The sequence below is a fragment of the Microcebus murinus genome, chromosome 13 (assembly GCF_040939455.1).
Source record: "Microcebus murinus isolate Inina chromosome 13, M.murinus_Inina_mat1.0, whole genome shotgun sequence".
In the NCBI taxonomy this organism is placed as follows: domain Eukaryota; kingdom Metazoa; phylum Chordata; class Mammalia; order Primates; family Cheirogaleidae; genus Microcebus; species Microcebus murinus.
Genome location: NC_134116.1, coordinates 58517564 through 58544192, shown reverse-complemented (window position 1 = coordinate 58544192; position 26629 = coordinate 58517564). Strand labels below are relative to the sequence as shown.

Here is a 26629-nt window from a genome sequence, read left to right as displayed (position 1 = left end):
GAACTCCACTTGTGCTTCAACAACTCACTCTACTTGGATGTCTAGTAGGCTTTTAAAACTGAAGTCTAAAAGTAAGCTTATGGCAATACCCCTGCTCACCACCACCACCAGAAATGCACTTCACAGCCTTCCCCAACTTAGTTGATGGAAACTCCATTCTTCCAGAGATTGAGGCTCAAAACCCTGATCTCATCCTTGACTGCTCTCTTTCTCTACAAACTCACACCCAATCTGTTCCTATTCATCCTTTCAAAATCCTGTTTGTTATACTTCTAAAACACAGCCAGAACCTAGCCACTTCTCACTATCTCCACTGCTACCACACTGGCCCAAAGCTGCCATCCATTTCTCATCTGGATCTTGGCAACAGTCTTCCAAGCAGTCCCCGGCTTCCACCTGTGCTTTCTGTCTTAGCTTGGGCTGCCGTAACAAAACACCGCAGGCTGGGTGGCTGGAACAACTGAAATTTGTTTTCTTACTCATCTGGAGGCTTGAAGTCTGACATCAAGGTGCCAGCAAAGTCAGTGTCAGATGAGGGCTCTCTCCTTGGGTTGCAGACAGTGCCTTCTCACTTGGTCCTCACATGGCCTTTCTTCTGTGCTCATGTGGGGAGAGAGAAATCTCTCTCTCTTCCTCTTCTTATAAGGCCACTAATCCCAGAATGAGGGCCCCACCCTCATGTCCTCATCTAAGCTTAATTACTTCACAAAGGCCCCAACTCTAAATACCATCACATTGGGGGTTAAGGCTTCAACATGTCTGGGGGGCAACATAAACATTCTGTCTATAACATTTTGCTTCAGCCTATTTTTAATATACTAGCCAGAGTGACCTTGTTAAAACCTGTGAAATCATGTTGCTCCTTTTCACAAAGTTCTTCAAACATTTCCCATTTCACGCATGCACCCTAAAAGCCAAAGGCTTTACTATGACTTAAAGGATACTAGACAGTCTAGTGCCCATGTTATGCTTCTGCCCTTGTTTCCTCCTACTCTCTCCCTCTGCTCACATTGGCCCTTTTGTTTTTTATCAAACACAAGTGCTCTCCCATCTCAGGGTCTTTGGCTTCTATTCCCTTTGCTGATATGCAGCTGGGTTTGTGTACAAGGCCCTACTGGATGTTTATGACCATATGTTATGTTGTTTGGGTGCCTATGCCGATTGGTCACTGCCTGTGTCACACTGGTAGATGAATGTTTTGGCAAACATACCTTTACCTGCAATGGTCCTCCTGTGCCTGCACATCCTTTAGATCCCTACTCAGAGATCACATTAATGCTTCCCCTAGATGCACTATATAAGTTTCATATACAACATGTTCGCTTCCCATTCTCTTTCCACTTTAATTTTTTCTCCTTGGAACTTATCTTAGTTATCTATTGCTGCGTAACAAATTACCCTAACATACAGTGGCTTAAAACAGCATCAAACATTTATTTTCTCCATTTCTGTGAGCCAGAAATTCAGGAGCAGCTTAGCTGCATGTTCCTGGCTCAGGTTGTGGTCAAGATGTCAGCGAGGGTTGTAGCCGTCTTGACGGAGGCTGGAGGTTACAGCAGACAGTCCTGCTCAACATTGGAGGAAACAGCATGAGGACATGAATGTCCAAAGGGAAGAATCACTGGAAGCCACTTTGGAAGCTAGCTACTATAGTATGCCTACATCTAATTAAGACCACATTTCTTGGTCTCTCTTATGATTAGGCTTGGCCATGTAAATTGTGGCCAGTGAAACATAAGCAGAAGTGATCAGTGCAATCTTTAGGTTGCACCCTTAAAGAGAATACACTTGCTATCCAGTTTCCTTTTCCTTCTTCTCACAGGCTGAATTGGGTAAGTGTTGGATGTCCTTAGAGAATGCAGAGCAACACCACTGGAGACCCTCGACACCATGGAGCCCTCATACTAGTCCTGGCTTGCATATGCCTGGACCCATACCTTAGGGCAGACTTCCAAGCTATTCAACCCACAGCTATTTTAATTCTCTACTATTGCATTTAACTGAAAGTTTAACTAACATAACTTACATGAGTGAGAGGAGTTAGAAGTACAATGCCTGAGAATGGCTTGAGGAAGTAAGATAATAGCCAACCAGTACTTAAAGAATGACAAATATAGGACTTCCTCATATATAGTTTTACATTGTTTTTTGTTTTTTGTTTTTTTGAGACAGAGTCTCACCCTGTCACCCAGGCTAGGCTGCTTACTGCAACCTCAAATTCCTGGTTCAAGCAATCCTCCTGCTTCAACCTCCTGAGTGGCTAGGATGACAGGTACTTGCCACCATACGCAGCTAATTTTTAATTTTTTTGCATTGATAAGGTCTTGCCATTTGCCCAGGCTGGTCTCAAATTCCTTGCCTCAAGCCATCTTCATGTCCTGGTGTCCCAATGTGCTAGGATGACAGGTGTGAGCTACTGCCTGGCCTATTCATCTATTGTTGATAGGTACTTGAATGGTTTCTAGTTTTATGCTTCAATGCACAGTGCTTATATGAACATTTTTTGCACATGACTTTTTATGAATACATGCACACAGTTATGTTGGGTTTCTGACAGTGGAATGGCTGCATATGAAAATGTTCAATCTTAAAAGATTCTGCCAAAGTGTTTTACAAAAAGCCTGTACTAATTTACAAGCCAACCAGCAGAGCACAAAAATTTAGTTATTTCAAATCCTTGTACATAACAGCTTTTTCTCTTTCATTCTAACCATTTTGTTGAGTGTAGAGGTATCTCATTATAATTTTAATTTGCATTTCCTCCATGACAAATGAAGTTTCTTTTCATATATTTATTAGCCATTTGGATATATTTTTTGTATAAAGTTCTTACGTATTTTCTCCTGCTCACTTTATTTTTTGAGAGCTGAAATTATAATGATCAGTACACACATTCATTGAGTATACTATGTCAGATACATGACATGAAGCATTCTATACTTACCTAATGTGTACAATGACACTATTCAGTAGGTCTTGTAACTATTACTCCCACTTTATAGTTGAAGACACTGAGTCTCTGAGATGTTCAGTAATTTGCCCGAAGTCACTAAGTTATAAGTAGTGGAGCCAAGATCTAAACACAGAAGCTGCAATAGCAAGCTCTTAGTTGTGAAACAGATTCACTAATTACCAATCCCAAGAGAGAACCCCCGCTGCATGGAGAATAGCAAAGACAATCACTATGTCAACCCCCACAAACAGGGCTCCATATACTTATGCCCACTCCATCCCAGGCTACTATTTAGGTCCACCATGCACAGTTAACTGTTTGAGTCTAGTGAGACAAAACATCCTCACACACATGTTATGTGAAGTGGGCTTATTACTTAGAGATAGATGGCAAGGAGCAGAAGTCTTGGATCCATTGTCAGCTGGTCCCCCAGGGCTCAAAAAAGCTGCGGAGGGTTGGATGGAGTCTCGACGGTGCATGTCCTACTTTGCACCACAGCTGAGTGACCCTGAAAGGCAGCCTGCCCTGGGTTATGTACTCCAGGGACCACATGACTCACCGGGTAAGGCTCTGAAGGACATCCTGCTTCACAGGGTGAGGGGGAAAGAGCCTGGGCTGTCGTGAATGGTTCCTCTCTAACTCAAGACTTACATTTTTTAGGAGAGACAGGAATAATAAGGCTTAGGCTGTTTCAGGTCATTCTTTTCTGTCTCAGGACACTGTATTCCCAAGACGTTCTACAGCTCTTCTTGAGAACTACAAGCAAGGAAGGGGAAAGAACTGGGTGTGTCCAAGGCTACCTGGAGAACTGTCCTGCATTGGTGGATAACAGGGGAGTCACTCACTTTCTTCAGACTGTGTGCGACTTCATTATCTTAACCATTTTCAACACTCTCCCTCTGTCAGGGTCTTACTGGTAACTCAAGGCAAGGGGCTGTATAGTTGGGGGGCTGCTGTGTGCTACTCAGAAGAATCTTGAACTCTAGCCCCTGTGGTGTGCCTGTGGGAAATCCCAACCCAAAATCCCAGACCTGAAAACACTAAAGGTCATGGGAATTCCTACTACAACTCCTTCTCTAAGTTCAAGTCAAACAGAGGAACCCAAGGCTTTAACCATAGAAATGGAACTCTTGTCAATTTCTAGAAGATATTAAGATGGAAATGGCTTGGCACAGTAGCTCTTGCCTGCAATCCTGGCACTCTAGGGGGCCAAGGCAGGAGAACTGCTTGAGGGCAGAAGTTCAAGACCAGCCTGAGCAAGATGGAGACCCCGTCTCTAACAAAAATAGAAAAACTTAGCTGGGCATGGTGGCTCATGCCTATAGGTAGTCCCAGCTACTCAGGAGGCTGAGGCAGGAGGATCACTTGAGCCCAGGAGTTTGAGGTTGCTGTGAGCTATGATGATGACATGGCACTCTAGCCTGGGGTGACAGCGTAAGACCCTGTCTCAAAAAACAAAAAGAAAAACAAAAAGCAAAACAAAAAGATGGAACAGTGTTACAAAAGGGATTTCAATATAAAACACACTAAGGATATAGCTCTGTAATGTTTTAGCGATTGAAAGCCAAAAGCCACTAGAACTGAATGAAGTTAAGAATTCTTAGAGGACAAATTTAAGTATTATTAGAAAAAATATATAAAGCTCTTACACTGACAGCTCAAAAATAATAGCGTCCATTTATACTGCATCAAGACGCAATTTATGAGCCATTTTCACATAGGTTATTTCATTTGGCCCTCACAAACTCCTAAAAGGTAACTAGGACAGGTGGGGTTATTATGATGAATATTTCCATCTTACAAACGAAGCAACCACAGTTCAGAGAGTTTTAGGGGTTGCCTGAGGTCACATAACTCTCAAATGGCTTTGCCAGGTCTCAAGTTCAGCTCCTCTGCCCTTGTGGCCACTGCTCCGTCTCCCTGCACCACACATCTCTTACATCCCTGGTGATGTTTACACAGGACTGTGAAGCTCACAAAAGTTGGCTTAGAATTAAAACATCAGCACAATGAGGAATTCTCTGAGTAAAAGTATTTTTAAGAAAATGCACAGTTGTTGGGCAAAAAATGGACAGTGCTTTGGAAAGTTTCTGTTTGATTCATTCATCACAGCTGAAGAAACCCTGCAGGGGATTTCTCTGCTAGTGTCACTGACAGTCTACGGGAGTTTCCTCAAAGGGAAGGGGAACTCCTTCCACCCCTGCAGCAGCAGAAATCTGTGACAGCTACTACACAGTGTTAGACCTCGGGGATGACAGCTGCTAGCTAGTCCTCTCTGGTTTGAATTTACAAACAAGAAAATTCAGCCACCTACCTGAGGACAGAAAATATCATATCATTTAAAGCACATCTCTGCATTCCTCATTTCCCCAAGTGACAGTTTGTATTGTCATCGGAAAAACAGAGAGAACAAATGTATACCTTTCCATTCTTAAGTAGAATTCTTTGTGCTACACAATAAAGCTTATTCTTTTAACATTGTTAAAGAAAGGACATTTTGACCCAAATTGAGCATGTTTGCTATTCAGGAAATTGTGGTGAGTTGTATAAAGCACTATCATTGTAGGAATTATTTGATCATATATAATTTTAGGGTTAATATTAGAGTGTTAAGGTTTTTATTAATGTTGATACTGATAGGTTTAGAAACTCTGACATGATTACTTTGGTTTTGGGAAATAATACAAAGCTACTCATTGGGAAAATTGTAAATGAAAAACATCACAAATTCTGAATTTTGTCATAAGACATATTTTGTAGAGATTGTCTTCCAAAATGTAAAAACCTAAGCTTGGACTCAGAAGACCTAAATTCAAGTTCTGACCCTACTACTGATTTGTACACAATACTGGCAAGTCATTTGATTTCTTTCTGTCTCCTTGTGCTTAAAATGAAGTAGTTAGATGATCTTAAACATGAAGCTATAATAACAAGGTTCTGTCTGTTCACCACTGCAGCTCCAGGGTCTAACACAGTGAGTGGTGTATGCTTATTCATTCAATAAATACTTTTTGCATGAAATTACGGTGACTTACAATCATAGTATTTCACAATTCTATGGTAGAATTTGAAGAATTTCTAAAGAATATGAAATTGTCACAACACAAATGTGCTCAGACACACACACACTAAAAACAAAGAGATGCCAAATATTAGGAGAGTTTTACATAACTCCTTTGTTAGAAGAGAAAAAAAAACCTTTAAGGTAACTGTTGTCCTAAATCTATTGGATGAATCTGACTTCCCACTAATGAATCAAATTTAAGGAAGTTTTTAGAATTTTCACAAACTAAGCTTTTTCACTGAGATACTGTATGACAAGAAAAAGCTTAGAGTTTATGTATCTAAATATTTATACACACTAATGAAGGAATAATCTAAGATAACTAATTGGCTGGGCGTGGAGGCTCATGCCTGTAATCCTAGCACTCTGGGAGGCCGAGGTGGGTGGACAGCTCAAGGTCAGGGGTTGGAAACCAGCCTGAGCAAGAGCAAGACCCCGTCTCTACTAAAAATAGAAAGAAATTAATTAGCCGACTAAAAATATATAGAAAAAATTAGCCGGGCATGGTGGTGCATGCCTGTAGTCCCAGCTACTCGGGAGGCTGAAGTAGAAGGATTGCTTGAGCCCAGGAGTTTGAGGTTGCTGTCAGCTAGGATGATGTCATGGCATTCTAGCCCGGGCAACATAGTGAGACTGTGTCTCAAAAAATAATAATAATAATAAATAAATAAATAATAAAAAAGGCAATTAATTTACAAATCAGATATGTTTCCATTTATTTTCTTAGAAGATAAAAACACACTTGGACATGTTAACAGCAAAACAAAGTTGTGAAGTTTCTTTTTGATTTAATCTCTTAAAGCTCACAGAGGTGGCTAAAATTGCTCATTGTAGTCCTGAATTTCCAGTCCTCAATAGTGCCTCATTTTAAATTTTCCTTTGCACTTTTTTGAATCTTCCTTTTCTTTTCCCTCAGCTTCCCTCTTCCCCAACCAAAATGTCTTTTGCTCAGATTAAACTCATTTACATAAAGGAATGAATAAATGATTAGTTCCCAGAGGCAGTTACATTTTAAAAGAAAATCATTTCCTAAATGAATCTCTAATTGGCCAAATTTCAGGCAATCTAACAATCTCACTAGATTTCAGGTCTTTCCAGTGTTCCTTAAAACATATTCCTAGGTAATTGTCTGGTACAATGATTTTTCCAACTTTTAAAGCTGTGGAATTCTTGCTTCAAATGAAATTAGGCAGCAGTTCAGTGCATAGAAGAAATAAGGGGCTAAAGTATACCACTGAAGCGAGGATGGGGGTGCAGAACGCTCCCCACTCACCTCTGTTTCTCTCTACTGGCCATAGTTACAGAGGCAGGCACCCCAGAACCCACGCTGGTAAAGGGCTGCCCATATTTTCACCCAAATACACACACATAAGGTGAGAGAATGGGTGATATGGGAATACACATTTGAAATGTCTTAAGTTTGCCCCCAGCTTTGTAGATTGCCTTAGCTCAGCTCTGTATTTCTTACCTAGCTTATAATAAATCAGCTCTTAATCTATCTCTCGGATTTTAGTCTTTTCATCTTTCAATCTCCCTTCTGCATTGCTAAGAGCTAACTTTCTTTCCCCAGAAGATATTATTACATAACTGCCCTATTGAAAAACCTTTGTGCCTTCCACATTGCCTACAGCAGTGGTTCCCAAAGGGTGGCCCTGGGACTGGCAGTGTTACTATCACCTGCAGACTTGGTAGAAATGCAAATCCTGGGGCCTTACCTATTGAATCAGAAACTCTAGGGTTGGGGCCCAGAAATTTGTTTTAATACACTCTCCAGGTGGTTCTGATGCCCACTGAAATTTGAGACCCCCTGGCCTACTCGACAGAGCCTTGCGATGGCATAGAAAGCCTGACTTCCTTTCCTATAGTATCCTTTGCACTACCTTCCCCCTCTCCTGTCCCACCAAATGCATTTACCCACCCTTTATTTTCATTCTTTCATCAGCTATCAAACCTACATTTGTCATTCTGTTCTAAGCACCAGTAATATAAACAAGATAGCCCAGCTCCTAAGTGGCTCACAGACCTGGGGGCTGGGGTGCTCCAGCCACATGGCATCACCTAGAATCAGGTACACACCATGTCATGGTAAGCCACATGCCTCTGACATAGTCTTCTTCTTCCTAGTGAATTCCTGTGTCTTTTGTGGCTCATTCTCAGATGGCCCTTTTCCTGAAATACTGAGAAGGCTAACACCTAGCTTCCCCTGTGGGCTCATAGCTTCACACATCCACCTGTCATTTCATTTATTTGCATTTGTTTACCTGCCTCCTAGAATACACTCATCTTCGTATAGCCAGCTTTGTGACTGTGGTGATCAACCAGGCACACATCAGAATCATCCGAGAGCTTTTTAAAAATATGAATGCCAGAGCTAATCCCTAGACCTGCAGAAACAGTCTGGCAAATCCATATTTTTAAAAGTCCCCACACTGTAGTTGAATCACAGCACAAGGTCCTGCACAGCGCAGGCGCAGAATGCCTGGCCAATTGCTTAGCAAGGCTGCCTGGAGAATCCTGTCTGCCTCAGCTTGCTTCTGCAGCTTTGTGGGTTTTTGTTTTTTCTATTCTTTTGATTTCACTTTCCATTTCCTCAAACTTGAAAGTATCTGCGTTGGTAACAACCAAACAGCAGTCATTACTGATAAAAAGGCAATGTTTTGTTCAGAAGATCTTAAGTTATGGACTTCATCTGGTGTCGTAAGGTTAATATATCGTTCCCAGTTTCAAACGCACAGCAGTAACCTTAGAGTGCCTGTTAAACAGTTCCTAAGGTGTCTTTCAGGATTCTAGTCACCTTGCGGGCTCACAAGGTGTCCGTGGCTGGTCACAGCTGTGTATCCTTATTACCCTCTAAGGAGGGCGTGAGACCTTAAACTGACTCACCTGTTGCGGGCCAAGCCAGCTCAGCTCCACATCCTGTGCGGACTGGCGAGCTGTGAACCTGGGCCGAGGTCGGAGGGCGCTTCAGAGGAGAAGGAATGGGGAAGTTCCCCAGGGCGGGCGCATCTGCAACCGATTGCTAGAAATCGAAACTCAGCTGTTAAAACCGCTGCCCCTGCTCTTCGGAATCGCGTCTCGAGAGAGACCGGCTGCAGCCCGAACTCGGCGGGCTCTCAAGCATGTACACCCGCAGCAGGGTGCTGGGCTCCGGGCTCGGCGCCTCCGCTCCCTCCCGCCCGGCCCAGGCCCCCCAGGGGCGGCGCGGGGGGCTGGGCCCGCTGCCAGGCCAGAGACCCGGCGTGGAGGCAGCCCCCGAGGGCCCTTCGCGGGAGAGCACCGAGCACGCGGGCCACGGGCTGTAAGTAACAACCTGTCTTGGTGGTGGGAGCCCAGGCCCCAGCCATACTCACCGGCACCTTCCTGGTATTCGGAGTTTGAAACCACAGGGACCCAGTAACGGATTTTGACAGAGTGAAGGCTTATTCGCCTATATAAAACCACCCACGAATTGCCTTATTAGTGGAACCTGCTAGTTTGCAGGCCTTCCCTAAATATTTCAAAGCCCCATTCCTTTCAAGAAATTCCTTTCAAACTATTTTTTTTTTTTTTTTTGAGACAGTCTTGCTCTGTCACCCAGGTTAGAGTGCAGTGGCTTCATCATAGCTCACAGCAACCTCAAATTCCTGGGCTTACGTTATTCTCCTGCCTCAGCCTCCCAAGTAGCTGGAACTGATTTTTCTATCTTTTTTTTTTTTTTTTTTTTTTAAATAGAGATGGAGTCTCACTCTTGCTCAGGGTGGCCTCAAACTCCTGGCCTCAAGCAATCCTCCCTCCTCAAGCCTCCCAGAGTGCTAGGATTACATGCGTTAGCCACTATGCCAAGCCCCTTAGAAACTATTAATACTTTTCCTGATTCTTGTGACTGGCTACAGTTGAAAGATAGGGATGTGGAGAAACCACCTAGGCATCTTTCTAATTTTCCAGGTGTCTCCAGAACTCACACTCCAACTAGGATGGAAATAAGTTTTCCCTTACTGTTTTTTTTTAAAAATGGTTCCCTAAATGGAATCACTATATCAAATGCCAGGGTTAGGGCCAAGGCAAAATGTGGCATGGGGTAGAAGATCCAAATGCTGCCTCTAGCTAGGAGCAAGCTTGTATCCCAACGAGACTGCCAGACAGACTCGCTTCTTAGGACCAGAGGAATGGGGCTGAGAGTGAGGAGGTGAGAGACTGGAATGTGAATGCCTCTTGTCCTGCCATGGATATGTGCCCTAGGCATGAACAGATAGGTAGCATCTATTCCTGGTCTTTGGTTCAGGGACTACAGTTGGAATCTTAGAAACATTTATTATGCAAAGGGTTAGCGAGCCTTTCTTTCCACCCAATGGAATGAACTACTTTGACTCAACACTATGGGTTTTGTAACAACATTACTACCTTTGAAGTGCTGCCTTTGTGAATTGGAACTATCCAAATAGTTTTATTTTTAATTTCCTCTTTTTCATCGACTTCTAGTTACATGAAAGACAAATGCTGGTTGCTAAGAAACAGTATATAACCTTATGACCAATAAACTGATTTTCTTTCATCCCTTAACTTTTGAAAGTACCAGGCCTTTAATATTATTCAGCTTAAAGTTACCCTTAGATGGGGCAGATGATCTAGAAATCTATTAGAGATTGCTTTATTTCTCTCCTTCCCAGAGTAATTGGTGTCTTGCCACAATAGAAGAAGCTCATTAATTTAAAGCAATCTACATATCTATATGTGGTAGCATTTAATAGTAACAGAGGTCATAGACATATGGTATTATGTCCATGAGTGGTTAATGATAATTACCATTTACATGGCTTTTTCCCTCCCTATTAAAGAATTCATTTAGCTATTACCATTTATTTGTAAGCTCATATCATCTCATAAGCATTGCAGCTATTTTCTTATTTGATTGTAATTACCCCAGAATCTTGTTGGACCAAATTCCTCAGAAAGTGGCAGTTTTCTGATTAGTTATCCAGGCCTCAATACCCTAAAGATGCCACTATCTACTATTTTGTGTTTCCTAAGAAGATTTGCAAATAAACCATTTAAAAAATACCTTTTAAGAGTTCAGTTCTCTAAGAGTTCAGTAATCTCTCAGTTATCTTTTCATCTGAACCAGTTGCAGTAAGCAGAGAATTATACAATGCATTCCCTTGTAGGCGATTAATGTCTAAGATTTTGTTTGGACCTATATGAACTCTTCTTACATCTCCATTGGTCACTTATATCCACTTCCTCACGGTTTCCCATTCCATTAAAGGAAACAAAAGAGAATGGATGGCAAATGGCATCTCAGTAAAATTAACAAAAAAAAAAAAAATTAAGGTTTTATTTATTTTTGGGATATTGATTACAAGCATTTTGATGGAAAAGAAAAAAAAGAGGATAAAATTAAGTGCTTTAATAGTAAAGCTTGATTTGTTCACTCACAGTATACATTCTTCCATTATTCTCTTTGGGCAGTCCCAGTGTGGGGATTAGGAACATGGGCTTTGATGCCAGGAAGACTTGCGTCCAAGTTCTGATTATTGCTGTTACTTACCCTCTGAACAAGATGCTCAGCTACTTTATGCCTCAGTTTCTTCATTCCTTAAAATGAGACAATACCAACCTCAAAGAGATTTGTTTTAAGCATGAGTGTATATATAAAACATAACTTTATGCCTGACAAAACAAATATCCATTAAATGTTGGGTGCTGACAGCTTTGAATTCACTTAGCAAATGTTTATTGGCGAAGTACTCTGTCATCCTTAAGTCAGGTGTTTGAGCCTTGTTAAAACACTGATTTAAAACACCTGCCTATGGCCGGGCGTGGTAGCTCACGCCTGTAATCCTAGCACTCTGGGAGGCTGAGGCAGGCGGATTGCTCAAAGTCAGGAGTTCGAAACCAGCCTGAGAAAGAGTGAGACCTCGTCTCTACTATAAATAGAAAGAAATTAATTGGCCAACTAAAAATATATATAGAAAAAATTAACCGGATATGGTGGCACATGCCTGTAGTCCCAGCTGCTCAGGAGTCTGAGGCAGGAGGATCACTTGGGCCCAGGAGTTTGAGGTTGCTGTGAGCAAAGCTGACACCACAGCACTCACTCTAGCCTGGGCAACAAACTGAGACTCTGTCTCAAAACAAAAACAAAAACACCTGCTTACATATAAACAAAATACACTAGTGAAATATATGGCAATCTCTTAACATATCAAAGAATTCCAGGGACTTCTGATAGACTTTCATACAAGGTTGAATTTTTGATAGAATTTGGATTTATTACAAGTATTTACTAATTCATGTTGGCTTTTCTAATAATTTTTAGTTGCTGATTTTTATCTTGTCCCTAAATATCATGAGCTAGCTGCATGATTTAAAGAGAAAAATGCTTACGAAACTTAAAATCTAATTATCTTTTCTTCCTTTCAATATTTTGCTTATTTGTAAATATCCCTTACTCATTTAACATCTAGATAAGCATAAGACAAAGGCATAAGTTTACCTAGTTTTACTCACTTTTGGGCAATCAACCTTTGTCTGTAATTTTAATGGTAATATAGGGTTCACGTCACATTCAGATACTTGTCTATAACCATACCTGGTCCTTTAGCTTAATGCTGTTTGAAGGAAATAAAAGGTATTTTGAAAATGAGCCTATAATGTAGAATTTTATTATATAGTTAAATTTAGCATAATTTATATACAAATTCAGTTTACTTTAACATATTTGTGGCCTACTTCATCCAGAGTACTGTAGACTTGAATGAGCAATAATAACAGCAAGCACTTATGTAGTGCTTTCTATGTAAAAGTACATTATGTATATTAACTCTTTCAATGCTCACAACAACCTTGTAATATAAGAGGATCTCTAGTTTAGAATAATTAATTAAAAGGAACAAATAACCATTCAAAAAGAAGCTTTTATGAAACTTTCTGTCTAATTGATGGGGCAGACATTTATCAGATAATTACATGAATAAATCTTTATGTGTACTACAAAGTAAAGCCAGGGCCTTGAGCTAGTTTTAGGAATAGGAAAATCTTTCCCAAGAGGTGATGTTTGAGCTGCATTCTACAGGATAATTAGTTGTGTGGTTTTCCTGACACCAAATATGTCAATCCTATACCAGCTAACTCTGGGACCAACTGGGTGTCCAACAATTCAATTCTAACACTACTCAGAGTTAGTGCAGACTCCAGACTCCATAAATTAAGGGCTCAATCCTACAAGACTGCCTGACCCTACTTCAGACTTGAGGCACCAGCTACAAATGGGATCCCTAGGCTACCTTCACTTCTGCCCAGCAGACTACAAGTTTTGGGGCTCCCATAACTTGTCCCTTTCCTTAGTTTTGATAATTCACTAGACTAACTCACAGAACTCATGGAAAACACTAAACTGATAATCAGCTTTATTATAAAGGATACAACTCAAGCAGTCAAATGGAAGAGAAGCATAAGGCATCTCTTGGGGTAAAAAGAGTGGTGGTGGGGGTATGAAGAACTTCCATACTCTCTCTGGCTAAGTGCCTCAATGTGTTCACCAGCTTGGAAGAACTCCAACTTGGAGGCTCAAGAGCTTTTACTGAGGCTTTATTATGTAGGCATGATTGATTAAATCACTGGCCATTGGTGATCTAACTCAATCTTCAGGCCCTCTCTTCTTCCCAGAGATTAGGGTAGGGCTGAAAGTTTCAATGCTCTAATCACATAACTGGTTTTTCTGGGGATCAATCCCCATTGTGAAGCTATCTAGGGACTCCCACCAAGAGTCATCTCATTAGCATACAAAAGACACATCACTCAGGATCCCAAAGGTTTGGGAGCTCTGTGCCAGAAACCAGGGACCATGATCAAATATTTATTTTTTTTATTATACCACAGGAGTTTAAATGGCTTTTGTGCATCCAGAGAAACTTGTTTAGATCTTCTTCAAAAGAACTTGCTGTGGGAACGTTGACAACTGACAGCTCCAGGTGTCACCCTTGGAATCTATTATACTCTTTGCTCTGAGTGGTTGCTTACACTACACCCTTCCCAGCCAAGGCCTGAGCATTCCAGAGCACTGGTGCCAGCCCATTCCTGGCCTATGTGGGACTCTTTTATTGGGCAACTTTTGCTGAAAGATTTCCCCATACTCCTGTCCAAGGTTTTCTCAGAACCATATAACAGTCTGAGGTTCTTACTGTTTACTACTCCTTCCTGTTGTCTTTTCATAGTATGAAAGTTATCGGCATCAAAATGAAGTCACTTGCGTCAAACTGACAAATGGAGCTGGGGCCATGAAGGGACGATTCTCGAGCACATGTGTCTGTCAACAAGAACTATCACAAAAGGTTCAGCAAAAACCATGACCTTGCACAAAGGTCACACTGTAATCTTACACAAAAAATACTTCTGCAAGGACATCTGCCCAGCAATTACGTGTCTAACCTTGGACAGAATCCACTCTTGTTATTGATTCTTGTAATCAAGGATAATTGTCTCGAAACAACTTACGTAACCCTCCTCACTTGTCCTTTAAAAATCCTCATCTTTCTTTACTTAGCTGAATATGCCCACCGTACTCCCCCTGCATTGCTCAGTCCTGAATGAATACCATTTTATTCTAGAAAGCCTCTCTCTCTGTTATTTAGGTTTTGACAACAGGTATCAAACCTGCTCTTGTTCTCAAGGCTTTACATGCCAACTCTTGACTCTTGTTCCTTCCTCTTTTATCCTTTTTTTTTTTTTTTTTTTTGAGACAGAGTCTCACTTTGTTGCCCAGGCTAGAGTGAGTGCCATGGCATCAGCCTAGCTCACAGCAACCTCAATCTCCTGAGCTCAAGTGATCCTACTGCCTCAGCCTCCTAAGTAGCTGGGACTACAGGCATGTGCCACCATGCCCGGCTAATTTTTTCTATATATATTTTTAGTTGGTCAATTAATTTCTTTCTATTTTTAGTAGAGACGGGGGTCTCGTTCTTGCTCAGGCTGGTTTCGAACTCCTGACCTTGAGCAATCCGCCCGCCTTGGCCTCCCAGAGTGTTAGGATTACAGGTGTGAGCCACCGCGCCCGGCCCTCCTTTATCCTTTACAGGCATTCTCCCTAATAGATCTCCTGCATGTCTAACCCTGTCTTGGTGTCAGCTTCTGGAGAACCCAAACTGACGCTGTCTCTAAGACACTTTATAATATTCCAACAACAGCAGCTTAGACACTCATGTCCAATGTTGGCTTGCTATTTGTGCACATTGGGGTCACCTATGTTTTTCTTATTTCTTCCCTTGGCACCCAGGGGGCATTCCCTGGTTGGTTTGTTTGAGACTTACTCTGTTACCTGAGCTAGAGTGGGATGGCATCATCATAGCTCACTACAACCTCAAACTCCTGGGCTCAGGTGATCCTCCGGCCTCAGCCTCCCCAAGTATCTGGGACTATAGGTGCATACCACCATGCCCAGCTGACTTTTCTAATTTTTTGTAGAGCCACTGCGTCACTCACTATGTTACTCAGGTTAGTCTCGAACTCCTGACCTCAAGTGATCCTCCTGCCTTGGCCTCCCAAAGTGCTGAGATTACGGGCATGAGCTACTGCACCCAGCCCCTGATTTCCTTAGTCCAACTTAAATGCTGCTCACCAGCTAGTCATGCTCAGGGGAAGGAAATAACCCTTGTAACTGACACTTTTTCTTCCCTTCATCCTCAATCTCTCAAGGGAGATAAAGGAGGAGAATAAAGGATGGCTTAGAAAGGGTACTTAATAATTAATAGCCAATCCTGATTTTTTCTTTTCTCCTTAAAGAACATTGTGTTACATTTTGTAAATATAATATGGAAGATAAGGTAAGATATATATATTATAGCCATTAAGTTGTAGTGTTAAATTTTTATAAACATCACTAATGTGTATATTTTGAAACCTTGAAATATGGTTTCTTATGTGTAAGACAGAGCTGAAGTCATTCTTGACTCATTATTTGCATCTGAACCAGCCACTTAAAATATTCTTAAATTAAGGGCATGTTTTTGCAAATATATTAGAGCCTATAAGAACTGCTTTCACTATTTCTTCCTCACTGCAACACTCCAGATTTTAATTTCCTCTCTCTATATGATTATGAGAAAATACACTTCAGTCTATGGATGCTAACCAACATGAAAACATCAGGCTATAACTCCTCTGGAGATGGAGAAGTGAAAAATGCTGACATTCTTTTTAGCGTCATGAAATAATAGTACACTGGGAGAGAAGATCTGTGATTGATTGTAATGAGTAATCTTCTTGAGTAATTTTCTCAGTATAGATATTCATTAGGGGTTTATTTGACTCAATCTCTAGGCAAGGCTCATAAGCATTCAGAAAGTTTATAAAGCAACAGATAGTAGTTAACTCTTAATGATAATTATATGGCCCAGTGAGCTGGGTCGGTATCTCAGTGATTACCAGATTCTAATAACTAATCAATAGAGCTCTGCTTGTTTGACTTATTTTTGACAAGAGAAATGTGATGAAGGGTTACACAGTACTGTGGTGGCAGAAAGTTAATTAGTTATGACCTGGAATAGTTTAACTGGCAACCCATGATAAACTATAACCAAAATAACAATCAGTAGCTCACATATGTCGAAAAGTTAACCACGTGCTAAGCTTGTGATAAGCATGTCGCGGTCATTACTGAGTTTTCACAGTAAACCCTTTGCCACAGTAAACCCTTACAGATGAGGAAACTGAGTCTTGAAAGATTAAGTGGTTTCCTAAGGTCTTCTGGCTTTTTTAGCAACATAATTATCACTTAATCCTGTCTGTCTACTGAAGTCTGGATTCCAAACAGGATGTGGAGCAGGAGGAGGGAGTGATGCTATAGCTGGCTAAGGTCCCATCAGTTTTATAGTCACACCAAGAAAAGAAAAATTCTCCAGGCTGAAGACAGTGGTAGTATAGAAATGGTGACGTGACTTCTATTTACAGTTGTAGGGAGAAAAGATTTCTTTCCTTACCTATCCCCTAGGGTCATGGATGAGATCCCTATAATAAAAAATAGAGTTACAAGAGAAAAAAGCATATAAATTGATTTAATATAAGTTTTACATGACATTGGAGCCTTCATAAATGAAGAGCTAAAAAAATCAGGGAAAACTCTTTTTATGCTTAGATTTGATAGTGTTAGTGGCCAGGCATGGTGGGCTCATACCTGTAATCCCAGCACTTTGAGAGGCTGAGGTGGGAGGATACCTTGAGGCCAGGAGTTCAAGACCAGCCTGGGCAATAAATAGCAAGACCCTTGTCTCTACCAAAAAAAAAAAAAAAAAAAAAAAAAAAAAGAGAGAGAGAGAAAAATAACAGTCTAAGTATAATTGGTCAAAATGTGGTACAATCCAATGGTAATAAACTAATTTTTAATGGGGAAACGTAGCAAGGTCTGTTTGTTCAAATTCTTCTTTGTGTCTCCATTCCTTTCCTCTAGGTATAGGGAGGATCTCTCTGAAATGAGGGTCTTATGACCTATTAATACTTTAGAGGAAAGTCAGAGAATTTTTATATGCCTACTTCAGGGGTGAATGATGGGAGAAGGTCAGAGAGACCTTCCTGTTTTTGGTGTTTTATCCAATGCCAAGGTGCAATATTTTGAAATGTTGTGTCTTGAACCCCATCATAGCTTTAAAGTGATTTGGATAGAGAAGTAGTTTGCAAGAGCCACATTTCTCTGGGGATCCCCCTTTCTCTGCTGCTTTCCTTTCTCTTTCTCTTTCTTTTTCTTTTTCTTTTTCTTTTTTTCTTTTTTGAGACAGTCTCACTCTGTTGCCCAGGCTGGAGTGCTGTGGCATCAGCCTTGCTCACAGCAACCTCCAACTCCTGGGTTCAAGTGATCTTCCTGCCTCAGTCTCTCGAGTAGCTGGGACTACAGGCATGTGCCGCCATGCCCGGCTAATTTTTTCTATTTTTAGTTGTTCGGCTAATTTCTTTCTATTTATAGTAGAGAAGTAGTCACACTCTTGCTCAGGCTGGTCTCCAACTCCTGAGCTCAAGCAATCCTCCCGCCTCAACCTCCCAAAGTGCTAGGATTACAGGCGTGAGCCACCATGCCCGGCCCTGCTTTTCTTGAATGACAGAGAGCTTGGTGCTCTTGTGTTGGAGCAGTTCTTTCACTGTCACTGTGCAAACTCAATAACATAATAAATGTCCAGTGATTTGATTTCAGACTTCTGACCATAGCCTACAGTGAGCAATTCATTTGACGACATGACCTAGGGAAATGCATGAGTATATATTAGAGTATTTATAACTGAAAAAAAAATTCACAAAACAATTTTCACCCTTACTATATGTGATGTACCTTGACATTTTCTATTTCTTGTTCATTAAAAATCCATTGAATTGATTTCACAACCCATTAGTAGGTTACCACCTACAGTTTGAACAGCACAGTTCTATGCATGGCAGAAGGGATTGTGAAAGTGGATGAAAGGAAAAGACATTTTGATTTGATTAGATCAAATTTACCTTCTTGTTTGGGCAGGAGGGTAGAAATTATGGTCCTGTTTAGAATGAATTTCCAACTTTTCTGCACTGGATTCCACTCCTCAGTATGGTATGCATTTGCGGTTTGCCAAGTCTTAGGGAGCAATCATTTTTGTTCAAATACAATATCATCAAAAATGAATGGGAATTTCTCAAAAAAGTCTTTGACAGCTGAAACAGTGAAACAATAAATCAACAGGATGATGAAAGCTTGAAAACACATAATACCTATAATAATCAGTAGAAGCATAGCAGAAATGAGAAAAAAGAAACTTAGTTCAATTACACAGTAAGGTTACTTACTTCAAAGTGAGTAGAGTGCTGTAAGGTTATACATATTGTTAAGGTTAATTGCATCCATTCAGGATGTATTTGAATCTGAAACAAAAGCTTAAGAGGAAAAAACAATCAAAGGGAAGAAGACTGCATTTGAAGGGTCTGTTCTGTATCAGAGAATCAGCTCCATGATGGTTTCTTTGTTCTGTAATGTTTGTAACTCTTCCACCTCCCCAAATATGAAGACTTAAAAGGCAATCCATTAAAGTCCTGTAGAAAAACTGGACATTTACCATCATTAAAACTCAAGGCCTACTGTTGCCTGATGTTTGTTTTACTATGGTGCTGGTGAGAGCAGAAACCTCTGCTACTTGTAAGAAAATCTGAGCCCCTGCTTTAAGATATACTTATTTCAAGCATTTCTCCATTTAAAAATATTTGGACTATTTACCCCTGATTGTAAAAGTAAAGTCATATCTGCTTGTTATAACAATGCAAGCATTACAAAAATAATATAGAATGTGAAATTCCCCTGCGAGTCTGACCCTTAGAAATAAACACTTCACAGATTTTGGTGTAAAGAAAATCTTTATTAAGATATAGATTCTGGGCCGGGCGCGGTGGCTCACGCCTGTAATCCTAGCTCTCTGGGAGGCCGAGGCGGGCGGATTGCTCGAGGTCAGGAGTTCGAAACCAGCCTGAGCAAGAGTGAGACCCCGTCTCTACTATAAATAGAAAGAAATTAATTGGCCAAATAATATATATAGAAAAAATTAGCCGGGCATGGTGGCGCATGCCTGTAGTCCCAGCCACTTGGGAGGCTGAGGCAGAAGGATCGCTTGAGCCCAGGAGTTTGAGGTTGCTGTGAGCTAGGCTGATGCCATGGCACTCATTCTAGCCTGGGCAACAAAGCGAGACTCTGTCTCAAAAAAAAAAAAAAAAAAAAAAAAAAAAAAAAAAAAAGATATAGATTCTGCTCTTTGACTCTTCATGCCAAGTGGAAAATCTTAGCGCCGTTATGCCCTTTTCTACTTCCAATAGAGGGTGACAGGTATTCTTTTTCTAATCTTTATTTTACAATGTGATCGCTCTCTGTCATATAGACAGATACTGGTTTTTGTTTTTTTTTCCACATTGGTTTATTATTCGGTTGTACAAGGAAACAGCCCTTCTTCTCACAGTGGAATCTTGGATAATCTATGTAGTACTCTTTCCAAAGGTAACGTAATCTCATCATAAAGAAATAATAATTTCCTTAAATCCAGTTTGTAAGGAACTCTATAAGACAGTTTACCTGGACTCTTCAAAACTGTCAGTCACGAAAGAAAGACAAATGTCAAGAAGATTGTCCTAGATTATGGGACTGAGGCAAAAGTCTCAGTCAATGAAAGTTTATTAAGCCAAGATTTTGAGGACATACCTGGGAAAAAACACGAACTGCATTTTGAGGGGGGTTTGTGGAGTGAAGGAAGCATTAATTATGTAGGTGTCCCTGGAAGGGAATGCTGGGAAGGAAGAATGTCTGCTTCTGTCTTGTCTCCAGTTCTGTTACCTGTAAGATAAACTTGTAACCCATTATTAGTGTGGAATCAGATAGGCTTTAGTTTTAGGTGCTGGACATAGGTCCAATTTGCATGTCCTTGTTTATGGACATTTTCTTAATGAATTATGGACATTTATGATGTCCATTATGGACATTTTCTTAATGAATGATTTTGGGGCCAGCTCTTGACAGGCGCCTGAGGTTGTGATTTTCTTTTTACAGAGTCTACAGAGATGTGTGTCAAACAACAGGACTGTGTAATCCATAATTGGATCTGGGATGAGGAAGGGTAGGAAGGCATGTTAAAATTGGAATAATTTGGAAGTCTGAATATAGACTATTAGGCAATATTATATCAATATTAATATGTATTAATACAATATATGATAATGTTACTATGCTTAAGTAGGAGACTGTCATTGTTTCTAAGAGAGACATGTTGAAATATTTGGGGGTGATGTATTCTGACCCTGCAGCTTATTTTCATGTGGTTCAGAAAAAAAAGAGGAGAGAGAAAAAGCAACTGTGGAAAAACATTAACAATTGGTAAATACAGGTACATAGTATATAGGTCTTCATTTTACTAATACTTTAACTTTGTTAGGCTTAAAATTTTTTCAATAAAAAATTGAGGAAAGAGTAATTTTAGGGTAATATCCTAAAGCTCATTATGCCTTCTACTTCCTTTTTTCGTTTTCTCTTTTGGAACCCAAAGAACTTAAAAGAAGCTTTTTCATGGAGCTGTATACTTAAGATTTATGCAGTTTATTGCAGGTATATTATACCTCAATAAATAATTTAATGAAAAAAGCCTGGGCTTAGAACCATGCTACCATTTACAGGGAAAAAATGTTTACTAATCTTTAAAGAGGGCTTTTTATCAATACCACTTTGTTTCATGCAGTGGTTCTTATTATTCCTAGAACAAAAAGGAATCAGGAGCCAGAACATAGATATTAGAGGCAAGAGCCAAAACCAGGGATATAAAAAAAAAATAAAATAGTAAACTTATATTAGTAAACATATATATTTATGAAAGAAAATATAGCAAAGGGATTCAGTCACAGCATTAAAAAAAAGAGATGTACTAGTGATCCAGGGCTAGGTTCTATTGCATATAATATAGGTGTTATATCTGCTATATATAATTATTATATCTAACACTGCCCATGATGTGACAGGAGGCAGGGCTTATGTGGCAATATGAGCAATGGGGAGGGCTGTAAATACAGATGAAGCTTAGCTGGCCTGCCTGCTGCTCACCTGCTACTGTGCTGCCTGGTTCCTAACAGGCTACAGACTGGTACTGGGCTGCAGCCCAGGGGTTGGCAACTGCAGTTGCAGAGGACTACTAGAGTTTTCTTCTGGATAATGCTCTGTTGAAAGCTGTAAGCATTGTGCATCTTAGAGGATTGTTTGTAATAGTGAACAATTGGAAAAATTAAAATGCTTGAGTGGTTATATTAGAATGTATCTATGTCATGAAATACTATGTAGCCATTTAGTATTAAGCATGTTACATATACAATTATATTGGGAAAACCACCTCTAAATGAAAGCAAGATATATAACTATACTTAAAATATTGCAACTGTGTAATATGTATAAAACAGATTAAATGGAAATCCACCCAAATAAAACTATAATTGTAATTTTGGGGGGATTGTGAATGACTTTTAAATGTTTTAAAATAGTTTTCAGCATTTTATTCTATGTTTCTTTCAAAATCAGAAACAAAAAAAAATGAATTTAGGTTTTTTTTTTTTTTTTTAGTTTTTGAGACTGGGTTTTGCTTTGTTGGCCAAGCTGGAGTGCCATGGTGTGATCATAGCTCACTGTAACTTGGAACTCCTGGGATCAAAAGATCCCCCTGCCTCAGCCTCCTGAGTAGCTGAGACTAGAGGTGTGTGCCACCACATCCAGCTAACTTTTCTTTAAAAAAAAATTTTTTTTCTTTTTTTTTTTTTTTTTGTAGAGACAAGCTCTTGCTATGTTGCTCAGGCTGGTCTTGAACTCTTGGCCTCAAGTAATCCACCCACCTCAGCCTGTCAAAGTGCTGGGATTACAGATGTGAGCCACTGCACTGGCTGAATTTCATTTTTAAATGTTCTATGCACAGATTTAGATATACATCACTCTGTCTTGCACTTCTGGTTTTCTCCTTTAAGTTGTAGATAACCTTGAGAAGTAATGCTGAAGACATGTGGACATAATCCAGCTCTATGTCTATTAACAATAAAAATAAAAGAAAATATACAGCCCATCTGATGAATAAGTAGTTTTTATGCAAATGTCAATTTCTTTATCTTTAAGTCATTCTTTAAAAAAAGTTAATCCTAAATATTCTCTTGTTGGAAAAGGCCTCTTGCACTCGTGTGTTGTGTTGGATGTGCCAAGACTGACGCTCTTTAACCTGGGATATTTCTCAGGGCTGTTTATTGAGCTGGGAACCTTGAGAGAGGAGGTATACTCTCCCCAGGACAAGAGACTGGGCTTGCTTACTACCTGCCATAAAAATGGTGGATCCCCCAAGCTGAGTTTTCTCATTTGCAGTGCAAGCACAAGGTGTATGCAGCTTCCATGACATTGCCCCTACACGATCTACGGCCAGATAGAACAGATGTAAACAATCTGATGCTCACGTTGCTTGCTGTGCCATAAGTAATAAAGTCCTTTGTCTCTGATCCAGGAGTCTCATGTCTTCTGCCAGTATCCATGAAACAGTACCAAACCAACTTACTAGCTTGGAATTACAGTCAAATCAAATCCCAGAACTCACATCTCTGTGTTCTGAAAATATCAGTTCCTTGTCCTTATTTTTTACTGAGGAAGCAGTTTTAGACATTTTCTAAGCATGCCTATCAATTGGTCCCCATCTCTGTTCCCACCATTGGTTCCCACCATTGGCCTCTTAAAGATGGTGAGTCTCTGCAGTATTATATAATACTTCATATGCATTCTTTTTATCTTTAGTGTGACTGCTTCTTGCTAACTTTATTTTGTAACTTTTATTATTTGTGTGGGTTTTTTTTTTTTTTTTTTGAGACAGAGTCTGGCTCTGTTGCCGCGCTAGAGTGCCGTGGCATCAGCCTAACTTACAACCTCAAACTCCTGGGCTCAAGCAATCCTTCTGCCTCAGCCTCTCCCAAGTAGCTGGGACTATAGGCATGCGCCACCATGCCCAGCTAATTTTTTCTATATATTTTTAGTTGTCTAATTAATTTGTTTCTATTTTTAGTAGAGACGGGGTCTCGCTCTTGCTCATGCTGGTTTTGAACTCCTGACCTTGAGCAGTCCTCCTACCTCAGCCTCCCAGAGTGCTAGGATTATAGGCGTGAGCCACTGCGCCTGGCCCTATTTGTGTGTTTTTAAGTGAAAACATACATCTCAGGTCCACTCTGTATGGTTGTGCAGGTTAGTAACTGCACACACTTGCCCTGCTAAGGTGTATTTCAGGGCTGAGGTACATACCAAACCATGTGCCCTAGTGTGAGGTTACTGCCACTTGAAAAAAGGGACACTTTTTTTGAATTTGCATAAATTTGCATGTCTCACTAAGCCCTGGGGATCCTGGAATGTGTGTATGAGAGTGCAGGCATGTGTACCTCTTTGTAATTTTCATAAAGGCATCCTATAACAAAGGCCCTGATGATTGCTTGCTTGCTTGTTTATCTTTATCCCCTGGGTGTCTATTCAGCCCATTAACAGAAGCTGTGAATTATATTGAGGACAGAACTAACCAACTTCACATCTGCTTCTTGGGCGTGCAGACAAAGTCTTAGGCTCTGCAGGTTTTGAGACCAAAGAGAATTCATAAGCCCTTCCATGCCCAAGGTGTGAAGTGCTTGATCAGGAGTGGTATAACAGGCTTAAGGGTCAGGGTGATTTATTGATCTTGTCATTTTTTTGTTTTTCTTGGTAATTTGAACTGTTTACAAAAGAACTTTTGAAGACCTAAATGCCTCAAAAATTTTGCCTTATGTTAACTAAAAACAGTAAGCTTCAGATTCCTACATTGAAGCTCATGTAGCAAAAATCAGTATGGAATGCCATATCTAGAAAAATAAATATCCAATGTCTTTGGTTACCTATGAATCCTCCTTTTTCTCAATTTATAGGATTTTCTAGAGCTATGAAAATATCAAACCAATTTTTTTTGTAGGACTGTAGGTTTTACATGTCTACTATTCTGTTTGAAATTATGTGTTTGTAACTTCTTCTCTTGCTTCCTGAGTTTTTGCTCCTGACTACATTTCTTTTACATCATACCAGTGTTGTTCCTAATTAGAAATTTAAATTACATCTGGTGTAGTGTGTACACACCAGGGGATATATTTATGTGATATTTTTGGCCAGCCAAGATATTTTTCATAACTTCAACATAACATTTTTTCATAGTGCTCATTGATGAAACATTATAAAAATTGTGCAAGAATGCACACACGAGATGCAGTTGTGTAACTCAGGAGAGACTTCACAAGGAAAACATTTCTTGAATATCTTTATATATTTTTTATGGTGCAGAAAAATTTTTTTTCTCTTTGTCTTGCACTATTCTTTCATGTGTTCTCCCTTAGTATACCTTACTGATGTGTGCTGTTGGAAACTGAAAACAATCTTACAGATTGAGACATTTCATTAAATTTCAATGAAGTAATTAAGGAGACTCATTTTCAAAAATATACAGTTATTTCAGTAGCTTGAATGTTGCTTAATCAAGAAATGACCAGAATACTAAATATTGGTTGGGCTTGTCTAGAAGGCAGCTTGGAGAGTCAGACTGTTGAAAGGAAAGGCACTCGGGTTAAAACAGCAAAGGCTTTTGCTGTGGGTAGAAACTAATTGGCTGAAAACATTAATAAATTATCCTTGCTACTCATGTCAAGAGAAAGCTAAGAGAGAAGGGGAGAATATTTGTCTCTACCGAGGCTTTACACTCTGCCACATGAGATTAAAAAATAAAAAGCATATCCTTAGATTTAAGCTCTTCTTTGTATAGCAAGTAAGAGAAATAGAAGCTGAATTACTTGGAAAATGTTTCCTTGTGAATATCACCAAATGTTTTAGATTTGGCATTTTTCAGCCAATAAAATATTGCTAAGAAGGTTGCCAAAGAATTCTCTAACATAAAGCTGGGATCACTACCGAGGTTTAAGCTAAGATGCTTTCAGTTAAAAACCTCCAATTTCAGAGCTAATTTTTCCCCTATTTTCATGTTCCTGTCCTGGGTACCTGTAGGCTATACACATTTGCCATAAATTGACTGCAGTCCTATTCGTAAGACTGGACATTCTAGTATCATTGTTGTCAGACTTAAAAACTTAATTAGATATTGTAGAATTTAATCTTTTACAAACCAATTGATTTTTCTTTCCAAACCTTTTCCAAAGTTTCCATAGGAGAGTCCCGTGGATGTGGAAAATTCTCTATGAAGCTGCTACTAGCAAAGTCTTGGCAAAGAAATACTTTTGCCATTTCAGATCCTATCCTTTAAGACCCAACTTGCTGTTCTTATTTCTTGCTATTCAGTTTTCTACTCCTGCAGTCTCTGTGAATCTCCTCTGCCTTGGATCTCTGACTACGTACATCATTCCACTTTGACACTTGTTTGGGTATTCTTGTGTTATGCTCTGGTGGTTCCTTGACTCGTTCCTAACTAAAGCATAAGTTCTATTAAAGTGGTTGGTATCTGCCCTCACTCTCCACAAGCCTCTACATGGTAAGTCCATAACAGGTGTTCAGTTAAGTAGGTTGCATTGTTTGGAAATCTATCAAGGGGGTAAAGTTGTAGGACAGTCATATTTTATGCTTTCTACAATGAATTGAAAAGTTAGTTGCAGACAGTTAACTCATCTAAGTCAAAACTGTATTTGAGTCTCAGCACTGTTGCTTGATTAACCTAGTGATCCTTGGCACACAATTTAACCTCTGTGTCTTTAACAATGATTTATTCATTCTTAAGTTTCCTTTTAGCCCAGATGTTCTAAGATAGCTTGATTGATCTACAGCAGTGGTTCTCCCAGTGTGGTACTTAGATCAAGAGCATCAGCATCACCTGGGGACTTGTTAAAAAAAAATGGAAGTTATTGGACATCACCCCAGAGCTACTGAATCAGAAACTCTGCCCTTTTAAGAAGCTTGCCTACAAGCCCTCCAGGAGATTTGGATGCACAATGAAGTTGGAGAATTACTGATCTACAGTGTAGTCAAATCTCTGGTAGACTCGGAAGCTCTATAGCACGATGTTAGCAGACGTTGAAGATGGTGCAGCAATTTCATAATTGGCAGTTAAATCTAGTATCTCGTGTTTCAGCTTTGA

General features: G+C 39.9%; 1 protein-coding gene across 1 annotated transcript in view; it reads left to right on the top strand.

Annotated features, from left to right (window-relative positions):
• The first annotated feature begins 8602 nt into the window (after positions 1–8602).
• The window catches only part of EPSTI1 (epithelial stromal interaction 1), a 98585-nt gene continuing 80558 nt past the window's right edge, over positions 8603–26629 (top strand). The window contains exon 1 of the mRNA XM_012761026.2: positions 8603–9315. Within this exon, the coding sequence (XP_012616480.1) occupies positions 9137–9315 (179 nt within the window). The 5' untranslated portion in view covers positions 8603–9136. The remainder of the gene's footprint in view (positions 9316–26629) is intronic.